The sequence below is a fragment of the Macrosteles quadrilineatus genome, unplaced genomic scaffold (genome assembly GCF_028750875.1).
Source record: "Macrosteles quadrilineatus isolate MER2022 unplaced genomic scaffold, UCM_ALF_1.0 Scaffold_11__1_contigs__length_5352618, whole genome shotgun sequence".
Lineage (NCBI taxonomy): Eukaryota > Metazoa > Arthropoda > Insecta > Hemiptera > Cicadellidae > Macrosteles > Macrosteles quadrilineatus.
This window is the reverse complement of record NW_026542604.1, coordinates 1606257-1625108: the sequence shown is the minus strand read 5'-3', so window position 1 is coordinate 1625108 and position 18852 is coordinate 1606257. Positions and strand designations below refer to the sequence as shown.

At 34.4% G+C, this 18852-nt stretch overlaps 1 protein-coding gene across 2 annotated transcripts in view; it reads right to left on the bottom strand.

Annotated features, from left to right (window-relative positions):
- Positions 1 to 110: 110 nt before the first annotated feature.
- The window catches only part of LOC129004813 (choline transporter-like 1), a 30467-nt gene continuing 11725 nt past the window's right edge, over positions 111 to 18852 (bottom strand). For both annotated transcript variants that reach the window (XM_054433456.1, XM_054433457.1), the window contains exons 7-15: positions 16161 to 16250; positions 14020 to 14159; positions 12740 to 12926; positions 10876 to 11013; positions 9542 to 9689; positions 6292 to 6432; positions 5554 to 5710; positions 3101 to 3322; positions 111 to 2047 (exon numbers count right to left, since the gene is read on the bottom strand). In XM_054433456.1, coding sequence (XP_054289431.1) covers positions 1901 to 2047; positions 3101 to 3322; positions 5554 to 5710; positions 6292 to 6432; positions 9542 to 9689; positions 10876 to 11013; positions 12740 to 12926; positions 14020 to 14159; positions 16161 to 16250 — 1370 coding nt within the window. In that variant the 3' untranslated portion in view covers positions 111 to 1900. The remainder of the gene's footprint in view (positions 2048 to 3100; positions 3323 to 5553; positions 5711 to 6291; positions 6433 to 9541; positions 9690 to 10875; positions 11014 to 12739; positions 12927 to 14019; positions 14160 to 16160; positions 16251 to 18852) is intronic.

Sequence of the window (18852 nt, the reverse complement as noted above, 5' to 3'; positions counted from 1 at the left end):
TATTGTTTATAAAAATAAAAATATATAAAAATAGCTTTTATAGATAAAAAATAAACAATTTTTGCACACATATAAAAAAATGTGCAATTAATATTTGTTATGTTTTCACTTTATAAAACTTTTGGAACAGCTAATTTGTAGAGTAATAGCATAACAGACTTTAAGTAAAGTTAAAATTGTCCAAATACATGATAGCAAATAACATTTTTTTAACTAAAAATGCAAAATCTATGACAAGTTCATTTAAAAAAGTATTGATTAAAAATAATTGGGATAATATATAACGTTTTACTATGGATACAATACTATACTTAATATCTAAAGTCAATGCTACAACTAACTTGTAAGTCTGCTTGTAGTTACCACGTTAAAATTGATCTTCTCTTTAGTTCTGTTAAAATATGTTGTCGAATACTATGAATAAGTACAAAGGTTACAGAAGTAATTTTTATATTATCTTAAATAAATTAACACAATCAAATAAACATATTTTAATCAATCCCATAAATAACAGAATAGTGTAGTAAAAACAGCTCTTTTGCAAAATATTTTCCTGACACTTTTTAATGAACACCCACCCATATAGGGGTTTTTTTTATAATGGTACCTAACTTTTACTTGATGTCAGCAGGAATAATTTTTAGTTGTGTGAATTTATTAGTTATATATTTTTTTATTTTATTATGATGACACTTCTATTTTTGTACCATACTATTTAAGATGTTAATGAGTGAATAAAGAATTTGAATCAGGGGAAACAAATTTGTCCTTCAACCACACATTAAATTCAAAGAAGAGTATAAAAAATGAAGCTAACTCAAAGAGTTGAGAAGAATACAAACTAGAAGAATACATACTAAATTGAAAAACATAAAAAAACTATATTTAGAAATTATCCATATAAATTTTTCTTATAAATTAGCAGCAGAAATCAGAGAAATGTGATGGCACACATACATTACCTACAATATTTGTATACTTTATATGACAGTTAATACATTTCTTAATTTACGAATCTTAGGGAAATTTGATCACAAACGTTTAGCTTGGAAATTGTTAAGTAGAACTTTTTCATACAGTTTGACTATTATAGTCAATTCTTGTCTGTTTCTCAAATTTGAAACTACATCTAACATTAATAAATTCTCTCTACACTAAAAGTATATATATTCCTAATACAAACTACTTTAAAATGTTAAGAAATTGTTAAAAAATCACACCAACCTCATCATACTTTTAATTTTACTTTATACATACAACACGCTAAAAGTTTGATAAATTATTAAAAGTATTTTAAAATATTATAATATTAACATATAAATCAGGTATGTAAAAGGCCACAAAGTTGTTAGGCTGATTCAGTCTTAGCATTGTGGACAGGTTGTGCCACTTAAGTTTACAAACTACAAGCACAAGCAAATAGTATTTAAAAATATAGCATCACACTTATTTGGCTTACGTTTTGTTTAAATGTACTAATACGCTTAACATACAGATACAAATAAAACAATGAATCTCAATACAGAATTTGAAAATGACAAACATCAAACAATCAATATAAAATGCCACATTTTTTTATAGAATAGCAGGCTTGCCAAGATAGAAATAGATCATTGTGCACAAGAAACAAATCTCTTTACACTACACATATAAAATATAACATTTAACTATCACTTTTAAGCATTTTAAACAATGAAGGATTTCGTTTTTCGTGTCACAATGGACTCTTTCCCACTCAGGTCAGCATATCCTCCCGAAAATCCTTCAAAACTAGCGATCAATTAGATTTACTTTAGGCTACTGTTTAAACAGCATTTTCAGAAATACTAAGTGTGATACTAATTGCAATATGGCAGGAAGAGTTTAAGTATATCTCGACATGCTGTGCTACACCAGCCACTTAAGTGTTGATGGGTTGTTGTTCGCCCAGGTTGGCTGCCTTCCTAGCCGCACTCAGGTTGGCAATAGCTGTCTGTCTCCACCGACCCTCGTCTCCGTGGATGTTCTGATCCTCGCAGACACACAGGAACAGTGTGTCTATCACTACCTACAACAAACACACAAGGCTGTAATTTTTGTTGAGTATTTTAAAGGTATTTTTTAGATTTTTGAAATTATTTGCATAATTTATTGTTGCATGGGTTGAGCCAGACATAGTTTTGCGCTTGGATATAGTACAATATGTGATGTGGAAAGCGAATAAGGACCTCTTGACGGGAATTTTGAGTTATACAGAGTGTCCATAAAAAACGTTTCAGGACTCAACTTATTGGTTGAATAAAATGCAGAAAGGTTTATAAAATACCTGGTATTTAGCATTTAAAAAGGAACACAAATTCTGATATTTCAGGAATCATATTTAGGAAAAACCAAATTTAGGTAATAAACAAAATAAAAATAGTAGGCCTAATTGTAATTCAGAAGTAAAAACTGTAGTCTAGTAGATTAGCTTTCATCAATCTATCAACATCAACCATCAAAACCGATCATACTGTTCAACCATCAAGAGAAACATAAGAGCATATATAACTTGAGAGCATAACTCAACAAAATAGCTTAAAGCTATAAATTGTACACCTAACACATGCTGTGACCTAGGAATGAAGTTAATAACCACTATGCTTGTGATTAAGTGCTGCAAATGTAATAGACAAGGTTTGATTAATTTTGCAAGGGATTTAATTATAATGTATTTCTTTGGTGTGCTACTCATGAGGAGTTCTATGACAGAGCTAGGTGGGAGAGTGACACCAATATTAAACTGCAGACAGCTCTAGTAGAAGTTGATGAGATATATTCTAGTAAGTTGCTCAAATTAGGCGTTTTACTACTTTTTGTTTTTACATAAGTTACTGTGAGTGACTCTACCAAAAACTTGTAAGAAAAGCTTAAGCCTATATCAAAGTATTTAAATTAACATCATCTAGTTTATTTACAAAACCCCCTCTTAATTAAACCACTTTCTAACCTAAAGTTAAATGTTTGACCATAATGGTGTTCAGGATCCAGTCAAAATGCATTATGAACCATTACAAAATAATTGTAAAGTAAACATATGTATGTACAAGTCTTCAGATTTGGAGAAGCAACCGTAACTCACCTCGTACAAACTAATGACACAGTGAGCGACGAAGTAAGCGAAAATGCAGACGACGAGTGTTGGAGCAGCATATAGATGCAAGTCGGGATCTTGCTTGAAGATGAACAGACCGATAACTCCAGTAATACACATGACTATCAGCTTGCCCAGGAACAGGATAAAGTCTCCAACACTATTCAGGGTAGCCAACCTCAGAGAATTGTTTACCAGGACATGCCAGGCCTACCAACACAAATAACAAAAACAAAACAGTATTAATACTATTAGTTAAGGTTCTAAGTACTAGATCATACTTCACAGGATCATTTCTGTTGTAATATCTTCATTTATAAATTATTTAACTACCAACCGTTACCAAGTAAACAAATAAGAATATTCATATTTACCTAGTGGACTGAATTTAATCTATTTTTAAATTTAAGAAACTGGGTAACTTTTCTTTCTATGGTATTGAAAAGATTTAATTAGGCTATAACAGGTTACCTACCAAGACGTCCACAATTCCTCAGTCGATCTTCCGTTGACTAGTTTCGAGTTTCGACCACTTAGTAGTATTTTCAAAGGGAACGTTAAATTTCATTCATTGAATGTCGTCAATTTTCTCAGAAGACGACATTCAATGAATGAAATTTAACCTTCTGTTTTGAAAATGACTACTAAACAATCCAACGGTAATTCGACTGAGGAATTGTCGACCTCAAGATACGTAACCTGTTACAATTGATTACCAATTCTGGAAGGCTTTGACATGAATAAAAAGATTTAATATGTTGAAGACATAAAAAAGCTATCAATAAAATTAATTTAAAACAGAAAATCTTTTAATTATGGTTTAAAAGGATACCTTAGAGGTCTGCTAAAGGATATAGTACAATAACTTTGTTGAGTATTTTGTTCTTGGCATTGTTATGAGTATTTCGAAATTTAGTTTAATGATATTATAGGGAATAGCTATCAATTGATTAATTGTTTCTATATAAGGCCTACAGTAGATCCAAAATTCAAATAATTAATATTTTTTTTACCATACGTAACTTTTATTGCATAAGAAAAGGTGAACAAGGAAGAAAATAAACTCTCAAGTCTTGACCAACTTGCAAATTTAAAATGCATCGCATTGATATTAAATTTGCAACAGACATATTTTTAAGGGTTTTTTTTTAGGAATTATTGATTAAAAATCAATCAACCTTAATCAATCAATCTTATAAAAAAATGATCAATATGGGAACTTATCTATATAAATAAAATTAAGAGTTTTGTCTGTACATTGCTCAGAATCATAAACTTTTAGGTTATTTTTACGTGTTATACATTAGAGAAACCGAAACAAGTCTCATCTAAATTTCTGTCTGTCTTCCAGTCTGTTACGACCCAAGAGCCATTTTACGCGGCCTACTCCTGAAAAACGAGAGTACCTATCAAGTTCCAAATCATAGAAGAATATGGCGTCACCACTTTGTAAATAAAATAACGGACATTTAAAAACCCAATTTTGTGCGATTTTTGTAAAGTTTTCTCCCAATGTTTAGCACATATTCTTCTATGAAATAACGAACAGCTGTTCAAATCAAGATTATTTCTTCTAGCTGTCACTGATATGTTTACATTGAATGTTGTTTACAAATACCGCAACCATTTCCGATCACGTTTTGAAAGCAAATCCAAACCAATTAAGATTAAAAACGTTTTTCCTTACATAACGGATTTAATTAATCGCAAGTGCAATAATTTGTAGGGTAACAGTAAATGAAAATAGAGATTCTTTGTGCATAAAATTGTTCTTGAGTTTTGATAACCGGGAAATAGACCTTGAATCAGTGTTGTATATTGCTGGGAAACTTACATTTTTTAAATGAGCGTTTTCAGTCAAGACTCGGCACACGATCGACGCGCGTCTACTTGTCCGTCCATAGTAAAAATAAAAGTAGGCCTACCGTGTATTTATGTTTTATTCGTTATGTGTATAAGTGTACAGTTCGTGTATGTATTTCAAAAACTCCAAGATGCACCTAATGGGGAAGCTCAAGACCTTATATTAGGACTGATGAAGGCGATTTAATTTTGCCGAAATGCATCTCCTGTAATAGGATACATTAGGATCGACCGGCGGACACAGGTAATTTAGCCTTTTATTGATTGTCATACCGATCCGGAACAACAACAAACGACATAAAATGAAGTTATGTATAATAAATAGTTTGGCCAGCATATCTGAAAATATGCAAACCAACTACTGTTCTTTATATAAGAAGGTTTCAACTGATACTATAAGATCCCCGTGCTTAGAACGGGTACACAGCTAGTTATCAATAAGGAACTTATTCATCATTCAAAAATAAGATCAACTGCATTGATAATTATTCACAAATATTAGATTTCAAAATTTTACCCATAACTTACAAAGCAAAATTTATTTTACTTAAACTATTTTAGTTGAACCGACAGCATACCCTGGAAGCGGCTGGACAGAAGTTGATTCCCTGCATGGCAACCACAGTGTAAGCGTTGTGGTTTATGTAGCGTATGCAGTTCTCAAAAACATAGAGACAACAAGTACAACACTTGGCCAGGCACTGGGCCACCTCCGACTGCTCGTTCTTCTTCAACCTGTAATATTTATGTGTTGATCAAATGTAGTAAACCTTGAACAAGAAATATGAGACTCATCAGTCACCATAAAAAATTATCTGCTGGGTAGATGAGATGCCATAGTGCAGAGGGTTACTGGTTTGATCTTGAGAAAAGTCTTTTGATGGTTCAAAACCGAGTCCAGTTGTACTTCATCATTAGGCTTTTTCTTCATGGTTAAGTGATCAAGTTTACATTTTTTTAAGTAGCCTAAGTCTGTGAGAAGATCTTTAACTGTTGATAGAACAAGACATTGCAAGTTTTAGAATAAAAGAAGACGTAGTTGAATTGAGCCCCTGTTGATGAAAATCATTGATTTCTGTTGAATACACCAAGTCAAGCTGATAGGATGACTTATCGTGAGCATTTAGCATATTCTTTATTACATCAACTATTTTAGTAACAAAAACCAAGGGAGGAATAGAGTTTTAGCCCGTAGCACAATCTTTGAGTGGCTCATCAACAATATTCTTTAAAAAAAAAAAATATATACTACATAAAGTCTGTTTAGATAGGAAGTCCAAATCATAGGTATGGTGTGCGGTTTTGTTGTGACTCACTTGGCGGAGATGTAGGACAGTATGAGTCGAGGCACCTTGAACAGTGTGATCAGTAGAGAGCCTAGAGCCATTGAGCCGAGGTGGTAACTGATGAGGTGACGGTACGCTGTCCACACAGGTGGCTTCGGATCCGTCTTGTCTCTGAAAAACCAGTTAATTAAAACAATATTACCTATGACCGTTTTTTAAAGCAGCTGTTTCAGTTCAGTTCTTAGAATTGAAAAGTTTCCCATAACCGAATTGTTTACAAAAGAATATTTATGATAAGCATTCTAAAGAACAGTGTAGATTTTATTACCTTGAAATGCATTTATTATGCACATAAAATTCCCATCTAAGTTATGGAACAATTGTATGGGGAGGTAGTAATAAGAATAAGATGTTTTAACTGTTTTAAATTTAAAATATTAATTTAAAACTACCTATTAAACCTGTGTCCGTATAGACAAATAGACTTCATAAAAACCTTAGTTATAAGACATTTCCTTGACTGTGCCATGCATGTAAACCAGTGTTATGGCAATAAAGCATTCTTACTTTCATAACAGCATGGTTCTACTCATAACACGGGTAACGGACCAATGAGGTTCAAGGATTACTCATAACAACACGGATAACGGACCAATGAGGTTCAAGGATTGAGAGAGAAGAAGTAAAATTGTAATGATTCAAACGTCAACTAATTAGCTGTTCAGGCCAGTTTACTTGTTGAGTGGTGCAATAAATAGTGTTTGGCACAATGTTTTGTTGCATCACTGTCAGTGGCAATGAGAGGTTATAAACAAAAACATTACCTCTCTTAGAAGTTATGAGTATTGATTTTTAGTAATTAAAACACTGTCGTTGGTAAAGTAGTGTACGCAACTCGCCTAAATAGTGTTAACACTCGCCAAGGCTCGTACCTTAAATTTTCTACTCGTGTTGTTGACACTATCATTATGCAATCGTTGCGTAAACTACTATGAAAGATGTATCAATATATATTAGTTGAGACCCATTAATAAAAAAAAAAAAATTCACCATACCAACTTCGAACATTGATTTATTGAGAAAGAAGGGAGTTTTAATCTTTGTAAGGTAAACTCTCCACAGGTTTTTTCAAGACTGCGGTGAGAGGTACACTAGACTCCCATCCGGACTCCTCGAAAACGAGGCCAATACGAATAACGGGTTTTCCGGTTAAACCGACGTCCCAAAAAAAAATTATAACGGACCGTTTACTGTGATATTTGACTTAAATTTAGGAGAGCATTGTATTTAAACACATGATCACTAGTCACAAATCTTTCCCACGAGAACAGTCGTTTCAGTACCGTCCACTTCCTGCTGATCTAGTCCGGTTAAACCAATGTGCTAATAAAAATTGTCTGGATAAGAGGGAGTCTACTGTATTATTCTTTGAAAGTGACTTGAATTAATTATAAGCCTAGCGTATTAAATATATAGATTAAATAGGCCTACCAATGTTATGTCAATGCTATAGGGACTAACCGTCAAAGGGTTGAAGGTCTATATTATCATAGTGTATCATAGTGGTTGAGGAAGGGCCATAGTGTTGAGAAACTAGACTGCCAAAACAACTTACGAGTTTGAGTTAAATTTCTGAAGATGGAGAATTTAGGATGGGAAATACAAACAATTCCACTGATAATCAGAAGGCAGCAGGTTTGGTCCAGATAAAATCAGCAGCTTTTTGTGGTTTGAATCTGGCACAGTCCTTGATCATTGGGCTTTAAAAATTGGCTCTAGCAGTAAAATGGACTTGTCTTAGTCAGTAACACTTCTTTATTGAAAAAGAAACAAAATACCCCCGCCGCAGCAAACCTGCACACTAAGCGAATTTCCATTAACCTGATTGGATTTACACTAAAATGCCTCCATAAAAATAGCACATTTATTTCCTATTTAAATAGAATTAGTTTAACGAGTACTTTTGGTTTGCTGCAACAGGGAGGGTAAAAAAGATTTTTTTTATAAAATGATAATAGTTTAGTAAGAAATAAAAGTATTTTCCAAGATCAAAATATGTTCATAAACAAGCAAACTACAATAGTTGAGTTATTCTCCATAAGAATAACATGGGAATTTTAAAATTACAATTTTTTTGAATTTTCTCCGTAACAATTAGGCGCATAATAATGCTTCAATATTCTAAATTATTTGTTTTTTTAAGCTCTACAAAATGGTTTAAAAAGAAATTGTGAAATTTTGTGTTTTTAGGGTCAAAAATGGGAAAAACCTATTTTTACCCCATAGAACCCCCCATAAACCCCCATTCCCATAGTCCGATCATGCTGGTTCGCGAACTCATTCAAGTTTATCCCGCCTTACACCTTTAAACCAAATTTTATCAAAATCGGACAAAAAATACTCAAGTTATCGTGCGGATATATATATATATATATATATATATATATATACTAGCTGACCCGGCGAACTTCGTATCGCCTAAGTTATAGGTTTCCCCTAAGTTTAATTTTCAAGATGATCTCGTTCGCATCGCTCAATCACGTCCTGGTTGAAGTTCGTTCGCTACGCTCACTCACCTTTGCGTTGAAGTTCGTTCGCTACGCTACTCACCTTTAGGTTGGAGCTCGTTCGATGCGCTCACTTGCCTTCAGGTTAGCTCGTTCGCTACGCTCACTCGCCTCCAGGTTGAAGTTCGTTCGCTACGCTCTTTCACCTTTTGGTTGCAAATTAGCTGTTGTCATAAATGTAAAAGAAATAATAGTGCTGCACCCTGTTGGTAATCCTTGTAACTTTAATGCTATTGAACATCATAGAACAGAACCAACTTGTTTCATTGAAACAGCTGTTAAGATTCATTAATTCCATTTCTCATAAGGTTAACATGGGAAACTCCAGAGCCACTGGGGCGGAGGCCTTTTAAGAATTTCGAAACGGGAAATAGTTTACGTCCGATTCGCATACCTACAGAATTTACACACCAAATTTCATAACGATCGGTGAAGTCGTTCCGGAGGAGTTTGCAGACAAACACTGTGACAAGAGAATTTTATATATTAGATATATATATATATATAGATATATAAAAATTTGAACGAATGGTGTTTTTGGCCTCTGGGGACATCAAAATGAAAAAGTAAATCGGTCCCGGGCTTAGGTCTTACCATGAGACCTACGATAATAGCTACTTCCCTATAGGGAAATTCGCTAAAATTCAAACTTGTTAGTAGTTATTAGACTTTTGTCATAGAAAGTAGCAGAACTTTGTTGAAGTAGTACTAACTTGTTGAAGTACCAGCGAGCAACGGCTCCTGCTATGACCATCTGTTGACAAGCCAGGATGAACTCCGAAGTCCACACAAGGCCAATGAAGTAGACCCACCAGACGTAGCGCACCCATGTACCATCAGTGTAGTCCACTAGGGTGAAGGCTGTTGAACAGAAATTAGCATTTCATAATTTACTGGTTATAGTATATTTCACTATTGCCCATTTCGGGTGGGGTGGGGGGTCTTTTGTGACGAGTATTGAACGATACTTTTTAACATGAAAGTTGATCAAATTCGAAAACTCCAAAATTAATAAAAAACTTTATTTCTTTAATAGTAAGGTTTATGTCTACAGAATACTTCAAAAATATTTATGGAATCATCTTCAATATCAAATAAGCATTCCATAAAACTGATTTCCATGAAAACTGGTTAATTTCTAATAATCTTGTTCTAAATAATGATAAGACAAAAACTGTTTTGTTTAACCTTCGTGAAGTACACAGTAGGCCAATGGATGAGAGAAATCCAAAATTTTTAGGATTAACTTTTGATTCTACTTTGACCTGGCATGACAATGTTATAGTTTTAAAAAATAAACTGAGTTCAAGTATATTTGCTCTTAAACAATTATGTGGCGAACTAGAACGGCCTTCTCTCATACAGGCATACTATGGACTTTTTCATAGCCATATAAGCTATGGGTTGCTTGTTTGGGGGTCTTCTGCTCATGCAAAAGAAATTTTCAATTTGCAGCAAAAGGCAATTAGGGTAATAGCTGCTGTAGATAGGCACATGATTGCACTGAATTTTTTAAAGAATACCAAATATTAACACTGTTTTCTCTATTTATTAAACAATGCCTGTTATACTTAAGACCACAATTAGATAAGTTAGATTATAGGAGAGATATACACTGCCATAATACTCGCCATAAATGTAATATAAATCTTCCTTATGTTAGACTTGCTAAAACTGATAAAAAACCATTAATTTTAAGCAGTAAATTTTATAATAAGTTACCAATAGCCATAAGATTACTTAATGATAAGGATTTCAAGATTAAAATAAATAACTTTCTTTGTAATCAGCCATTATATTCAATAGAAGATTATATGTCAAGAACACTGACTCCACTAGATTTAAATTAATGTTATATTTTATGACTAATTTGACGTGCCAATGTATTTGTATGGAATATTAACTGGCAAATAAAAATCTCATTCTCATTCTCATTCTCATATTAATAACTCAATGTATTACTTAAAACATCAAATCAGGTTTAATTGAATAGGTACATTACAGATCAAGTCAAATGAGTTTACAAACATTTTGAATCGATAATTACGTGTGAATGATGCAGCTGATATATTTTTCAACTCCATTAGATTTTTGTTGCTATCAACTGATTTGTTGACTGCGAACTGGAGAGTTTCAAGGACAGAATCACTTGAGAACGGCCTCAACGGCTTTGCACCTGGGTAGTCTGCAATAAATCAAATAAATGTTAGATATACCAGGATTAATATTCATTGTACTTAATAATTTACCATATTGTAGGTTTGAGAGAAGTTTCACATCTGGGGCATTTGAGAACAAAATACTACGGAGAATATACGGACCTGTAAAAGAGGGGGATGCATGGAGAATCAGAAAAAATAGGGAGCTGAGAGAGTTATATAAAGAGCCAGATATTGTAGCTTTAGCAAGAAGCAGGAGACTCAGATGGCTGGGACACATCATAAGAAGAAGTGAAGAGAAAGTAGTAAAGAAAATCTGGACAGGAAGACCAAGTGGAACAAGACCCTTGGGAAGACCAAGAATGCGCTGGAACGACCAAGTTAAGGGTGATTTGGTGAAGATAGGAGGAGATTTGGGGATGGCGCACAACAGAGAAGAATGGAGGCGGCTAGTTGGAGAGGCTAAAACCCTTCTAGGGTTCGAATGGCCACAGGAGTGAGTGAGTGAGTATAGTATATCACCTTGTTTTAATAAACATGCATATTCAAAGGCCTAATCCAACCACATGTTAAGCAATTTAAAATCATAAACAACAATTCGTTAAAATATATTAAAACATTTTAAATTTACAGTTTCCACAAAAGTCTATTAAGAGAATAATTCCCACAAGCTTGATGTTTACAACTAGAGGGAAGAGGTTAATACAGCAACGGTTATACAATATTACTTATTTCCTTATATTAATAGGTCTGAACGTATTAATAGTTATGGCATTTACACATAGTATAAATAAATAAACAATACATAGGCCATGCCATTTTAACCAAATGCTGAAAAGTGTTGCACACGCTGAATGTTTGCAGCTGTCAACTTCAATAAATGTGCCTACCAAAATAAATGGCCTAGGCCTACTAAAAGCTAATCTAGAACGTTTGCATCAGCTGCTAGACTTTTTAAAAACTAAAATCAAGTTGAAACAAAATTGAGACAAAAAATTTAAATTGTGGCTTTGACATTCCCTCGCTCTTAAAACTATCGTTATTTAAACAGAAGAATTTAAAAGAACCCTTTGACAAGTGGTTGGCTCAGGATCTTGGAATAATGTTACAATTTAAGATGTTTTTCTCTTGATTTATTTTGAATATATAAACATATTCCTTCATTCAATGTGCCAACTATTTAATACATTTTCTGTTGCCTTGTAATTTTTTAACATTAATGCAAAAGGTATTCACATGGAAGTTAGAGTTTTTTGTTAGCGTATATACCAACGGCCACTATACCTGCTTCACCAAAAGAATGTAAAACGCCGGTGTTCCGGTGCAGCTGTAAAACAGCTGATATCAAATCAAATTATCCTTTATTCATTTAAGTACAATTGTACAGGAATAGAGTCAGATCTTACAAAATAAAATGTTTTACATTGAACTAAAAATAAGACAGAATATTTATTTTATTTGTTCTCCCAAAACTCTTCAAGAAAATATTGGTTAGTAAGAAAGCTAAACACATTGTCTAAACTCCCTTCTACACTCACCATGCATAATTCAGCTTGTATGCATCTGGGTGTGAGTCGCTACATCATGAATTGATTTATTAGAGTTCTATAACAGTAAATCTTAAATGTCTATGATGTTATATAATGTATTGAACCACACAGGTAGAATGTATACTCTACTCCTATAACTTAACAATCTAGTCTAGTGTATCTCTGGTAATAACTAAACAATCCGATGAAGTATTAAACTTACTGGCTGTAGCGAGACAGACAACAACGAGTAGCCAGAAGGCGTAGAAGATAATCAGCTGTACAAAAGAGACAACAGGCTGCAAGTAGAGAGATGGCAACGCAGCTAGACAGTCGGCAGCTTCCTTGAACAGAGTGGCAACAAAATCTACCCTACTGCGCATCACCAGCACTAGTAGTAGAATGATCACCTACAAACAAGAATAAACAGTTTGGTAAGCCAAGTGAAATGATGAACATGACATAAAAATTATTCGAGCCAGGACCGATATACTTTTTCATTTTGATGTCCCTAGAAGCCAACACTTTCGTTCAAATTTATATATATATATATAGAGTCCGTGAACGCGATAACTTGAATAATTTTCTTCCGATTTTGATGAAATTTGTTTTGAAGGTGTAAGGCGAGATAAACTTTGAATGAGTTCGCAAACTAGCATGATCGGACCATTGAGACAGGGTTTTACGGGGGGTTTTATGGGGTAAAAATTGGTTTTTCTCATTTTTTATCCTAAAACCAACCAATTTCCCAATTTCTCTCCAGACCATAAAAGCTTAAAATAAAATAAAGAGCTTAAAATAAAAACAAATAATTTAGTATACCAAAGTGTTTTTGTACGGTTATTAGTTACAGAGAAAATTAAAAAAAATGTGAATTTAAAATTGCCATGTTATTCTTATGGAGAATATTGTAAAATGTTGTAGTTTGCTTGTTAATGGAAATATTTTGATCAAACTTGACAAATTTATTCCTTTTATACTAAGCTACTAATATTTTACTAAAAAACACACTTTGTTAGCCTCCCTATGGCAGCAAACCTAGGTACTCATTAAACCTAATGTTATTTAAATTTTAATTTAAAATCGAGTCAGGCAAATGGAAATTTGCTTAGTCTGCAGGTTTGATGCAGCGGGGGTATTTTTTTATATCACAAATGAGTGTTTTTAGGGTTGAAATATCAAAGATTAACTCACTGAAAGATTGATTAAGCTTTGCTTTAATGATCTACAATAATTTAGCTGCAATCCTAAGGCTAATGGGTTTTTTTTAAACAAGGATTTGAAAACATCTCATGCAGGATAAATATTCAAGGTTAAAGACACAAAACCTGTACATTTACATATGTGTCAAAAAACATCACTATCATTATCATTACCACTTGAAGAGAAATTTCAAATTTTAAATCAGGTAATCATGTTGTTTGACACAAACACATAATATTTTAGTAAAACATAAGATCAGGAGAAACTAAAATGAGTTTTTCAATCTTTTGAAAGACTTACAGTGACAATTGTAGCGATGATGGAGTAGATACAGAATGCCCTCTCGTTCTGTACGGCCTCGTCTAACAGCTGATCAGAAGACGTGCTGTCTAGCTGAGACTTGAGCTGGTAGAATGTTACCCACAAATATCCAGTGGCACCTGTGTCACAAGCTCGTTGTAGTCATGTGAACAGTTTAATAATAGTCACTCTACCCCTGCCGCAGCAAACTGCAGACTAAGAAAATTTCCATTTTCCTTATTTGATATTCTCTAAAATAGCTGCTTAATCTTGTTAGATTGATTCCCCATTTAAATACAACTTTAGATTATTTAGGTTTGCTGCTACAGGTAAGTTAAAAGAGTGTGTTTTAGTGAAATGTCAATACCTAAGTATGAAGTAAACAAATTTGCCAAATGGGATCAAAATATATATAAACAAGCAAAAAACAACAATTTTCTTATCTTACTCAATTATAAATGTGAAAGTTTGTGTGTTGGTTTGTCTGAAGTTCAATCACGCATCAACTACTGGACGGATTGGGCTGAAATTTGGCATGATGATAGCTCACATTCCCGATTAACATATAGGCATATTCTTATCTCAAAAATCCTTTCGGGCTTCGCCCCAGCAGCTCTGTAGTTCCCCATGTTAACCTTATGAGTATTCATATTTAATGGGAATTAAAGAATTTAGTCAGCTGTTTAAAGTAAAAAAGTTGGTTCTATGATATGCAAAAGTATTAAAAAGTTATAAGATTTATAAACAGGAACAGCACTATTATTATCTTTTTGCATTTATGAAAACAGCTAATTTGAACCAAGCAGCAACAAAAAGCTGTGATACGCAATTAAAACTGTAAAAGTAGGATTGTTTACAGTAATGTTAATGTTTCTAATTTAATGAATGATTTGTGATGATTTGTGATGATTTGTGATATTTTGAAAATTTTTGATAATTTGTTTCTCTCTATTGTTTTGTGAATTGCCAAAATCTTTATAATTACAATAAAGACTGGGACGGGTGGCGTCGTCCTGTAATCCAGCTACTAGGAGGTCGCAAATTGTGGATATTTATAGGGATGCACTGTGGATGAGATGCTCCCTGGTGTGGATTAACGTCCGCACTAGTGAGTACTACGCTTATCCGCAGTACTATCCTGATAATTAGACCAATTCGTAAATTACAAGAAAAAATGTGGTTCGGATTCCACTATAAACTGTAGGTCCCTTAGTTGCCATTAGCTGTATGGGCTATTAATTAACAGCTGTGTCTAAGGAACATGTCGGCCTTAGTCACTAATAAGACTACAAGATCGCGCCACTCATCCTACACTCATCCTTCACTCATATTTGGGTTAAAATACGCACATAGTGGCGTCCCCATCTTAAATAATTGATAATTAATAGTAAACTGGTTTCTACAGTAGCTTCAAAGATCTCCTACATGACTACATTCTCTGTTTGTGGGTAAAACTTGTGATCCTTAGGCCGGTTTTATGCACCGCGACAGTCGCGTGTCGCGTGTCGCGTGTCGCGGCGCGACTCAAGTTCTATTGAGTTAAATGGGAGCATTTATGCACCGCGACAGCGACAAACTGCCGCGGAGCGACTCTAAATACCCGCGACAGGTTTTAGAATCGCAGCTTCAAAAAATGTGTCGCGCGCGGTTCAAGTTCTATTGGATCAAATGGGCGCGTTTATGCACCGCGACAGTCGCGGCGCGACAGTAGTATTTTTCATACTCCACGTGGTATATTCTCCATATATTTATATTGATTAATGTTAATAATTAGTATATAAATGAGTTATTGACTCTTTATTTGTAATATAAATTACATAATTATATTATGTAATGACATTTTTAAGAGGGTTGACCCAATTCCAACTGTAAATTGTATGTGTTGTTTAAATAACTGGGGTTTTGTCATTAACGTGTACAACACTACAGGGTCTATATTTAAACAACTTAATAATCACTTCTACATCAAAACACAACACACAACATTGGATTGAGAACAGACTGATTTCTTTAATTCCCCCACCACCGGATGTGAGTTTACGCGACAAAAAAGTGTCGCTGTCGCGTGACATTTTTGTCAGCCGCAAGACGTGGCGCGACTCGCGACTCGCGACTGTCGCGGTGCATAAAACCAGCCTTACCAATGCACACCAAGCTGACAGCCACAAGAATGATGTGAGCCACAAAACTGGCCACCAGGTAGAACAGAGATACCATCAGGAGTGACAATACTGAAACACAAACATCAGTGGTTAACATTTACAATATATACTTAATACTTCCTGCTACCAAGGACCCTTTCCACTCCATGGGCTATTCAGTGATTTCATTATGCCTATTTTTTTATAATGTTGTTCCCCAATCCTATGAACATAAAGATCAAAATAAATTATTTCAAACAAGTTTTTCTGCAACTCGTGAGTAGTTTACCTCACTTTAGCGGAGCTTGATGAGAGTAGCCGACCTAAAATACACAAATGACAGGTCATGAAGGGTGAACCCTCAAATGTGGTATTTTTTTCAACACACACGTTCACCGTGCACTCCAACTTTTGTCCGTAACCCACTATTTGCGGCACACCAACAATCTGAAATGGCAGAGGCTATTCGCACGTCAGACGTGCGCCGCAACCGTGCACGTCTGTTCCAAATGACGCCACATTACGTTCCTAATCCAGTTACTTTTATAACTGTTTGGGAACAGGTTGCACACAAAGATAACCTTGTATTAGGAACGTTAGTACCTACTACCTCTTAACCTCATTAGCTGAAATCCGAAATGGATGGAATCAACTTTACGTTATCTGCCCGCAACTGTAATATTGATTATGAAATGAAACTGTTTAATCTTAGTTAAACTAGCCTAACCAAACTTGCTGTAACATTTCAAAATTCTGTTTAATCGCAGAATTCTGAAATGAAACTGTTCTTAAAATCTAACCTAACCAAACTTTCTGTACAGTAACATTTTCAAAAATTCCTTTTGATAGCAGTGGCGTTCACACTCCATCGACCGTTCTAGAACATTCAATCCTTAACTGAATATGCTCTTCTTTTTTTTTAAATAAATTCTTTAACGCTTCAAAATAGCAAAATTTTAAATGAACCTCCATATTCACCGAAATTAATTTGAGTGAGTAAGTGAAAGTAATTCAAAACGGCTTATAGAAGTAACTAACTGTTCCCTTTGCATTATTTTGCAATACTGGAACGGGAACGGGTTGTTACATCATTTTGACATGCGAATGAATAGTCACTTCGATCTGAAATACATTGAGTGTGTGCGCCACCAGTTTACACATCTACTTGTAATGTTCTACAGATAAACGACATAGTTGTTTGCCATTGTGGGCTGTGATGTCTGCACTAATTTTCTGTATTGAATGTGTAAAATATAGTTTGGATTTTGAATTGTAATGCTAAAAATATCAGGTAAAACAACAGTTGATACAAGAATTTATTAATACACTGAATTATCAATGGGGTCCAATGGAACAATTGAGGCTTTAACACACATCCTTATAATAAATAAACAGACAAAATTAATACAAGAAGACAAAATATTATTAAAATTAAAATGTATTTAAAGAAAGCACATTTTTATAGTTTTAGGCTCCATAGCAACTTATAAATTTTTTGTCATAAAATATGTTCCAAGGTGTATAAAATTCCTAATTACTTCAGAGTAAAACAAAATTTTACGTCATAAAACTCTGCTATTCAAAACACCACAATGAATGAAGAAAAATTAGCCTGCGGTGATGCAAATTCCACCGATGATTTAGTTCTAAGTCCATCTTTGACTGAACTTTTACCGCTCCCTGGAGAAGAAAAACAGCACAATGATCACAAATACTTATGGCGGTATCCAGTGACATCATTGGAAAGGTTACAAAAGGATCAACAACATAAGCAAACAAAGATTGTCCCTATAGGAAACACGAAGAATATTAGAACCCAAGATAAATCAAAACAAGATACAAAACTATCCCACAAAGATATTATTGGTAAAAATTCCAGCAAAACCAATAATCTGAGGGGTAGTCATAGCGACTGTTTAACACTAATGGAGAATGAAATAACAATGAACTTTGTAAATGCTGCAAAACTGTTCTCTTGTCAGGTTTGCCACATGACACCTATGACATCGAAGACCGTTCACATGTGTAAACATGGCCATCAAGTGTGCGGTAACTGCTATAACCACAACATCATGTGTTTAGAGTGCAAGGAACCTCTCATAGGCCGTAACCAGCCGGTAGAAGCGGCTCTTCAACAGTTCAAATTACTCCGACCTCAGTTGTTCCATACAGATTTTCCTGATCGATCCGACAAAGAGCGTTATGACGATGTCACACCTAACAGAATCGCTTGTCAATCCTCCCACAAGCCCGTGAACTGCCCTCATCTCGCTTGTCAGAAGACAGTGGCCTATAACGGATTCCTACAACATTTCAGGTTCGACCATTCCACTGTCCCTGTAGTAACTTCAGCTCCTCAACAAACACACAATTTCTACCTGCCTAGAAACATTTTAGACACAACCGCAAGAGTTGTAAGTGTTTTCAAAGTGAGGATATTTGAAACAAGGCTTAAGAAAGTAGATGGGGATCCAGTTATTTGCTGTCTTCAGTCCGCTTTGATGCAGGTTGGATGTGTTGATAGCTTGGCAGTGTGGTGTTCAAGTATCCAAGACGGTAATGTACCATTGCTTGTCTACTATTTAAAATCGCTGAATCCTCGAAGAACGGTGACCTACCGTGGTCCGTTGTCTTCCCTGCATGAGAGGCCAGACAATATACTGAGAGAAGGCAGGTGTCTATTGGTTCCAGC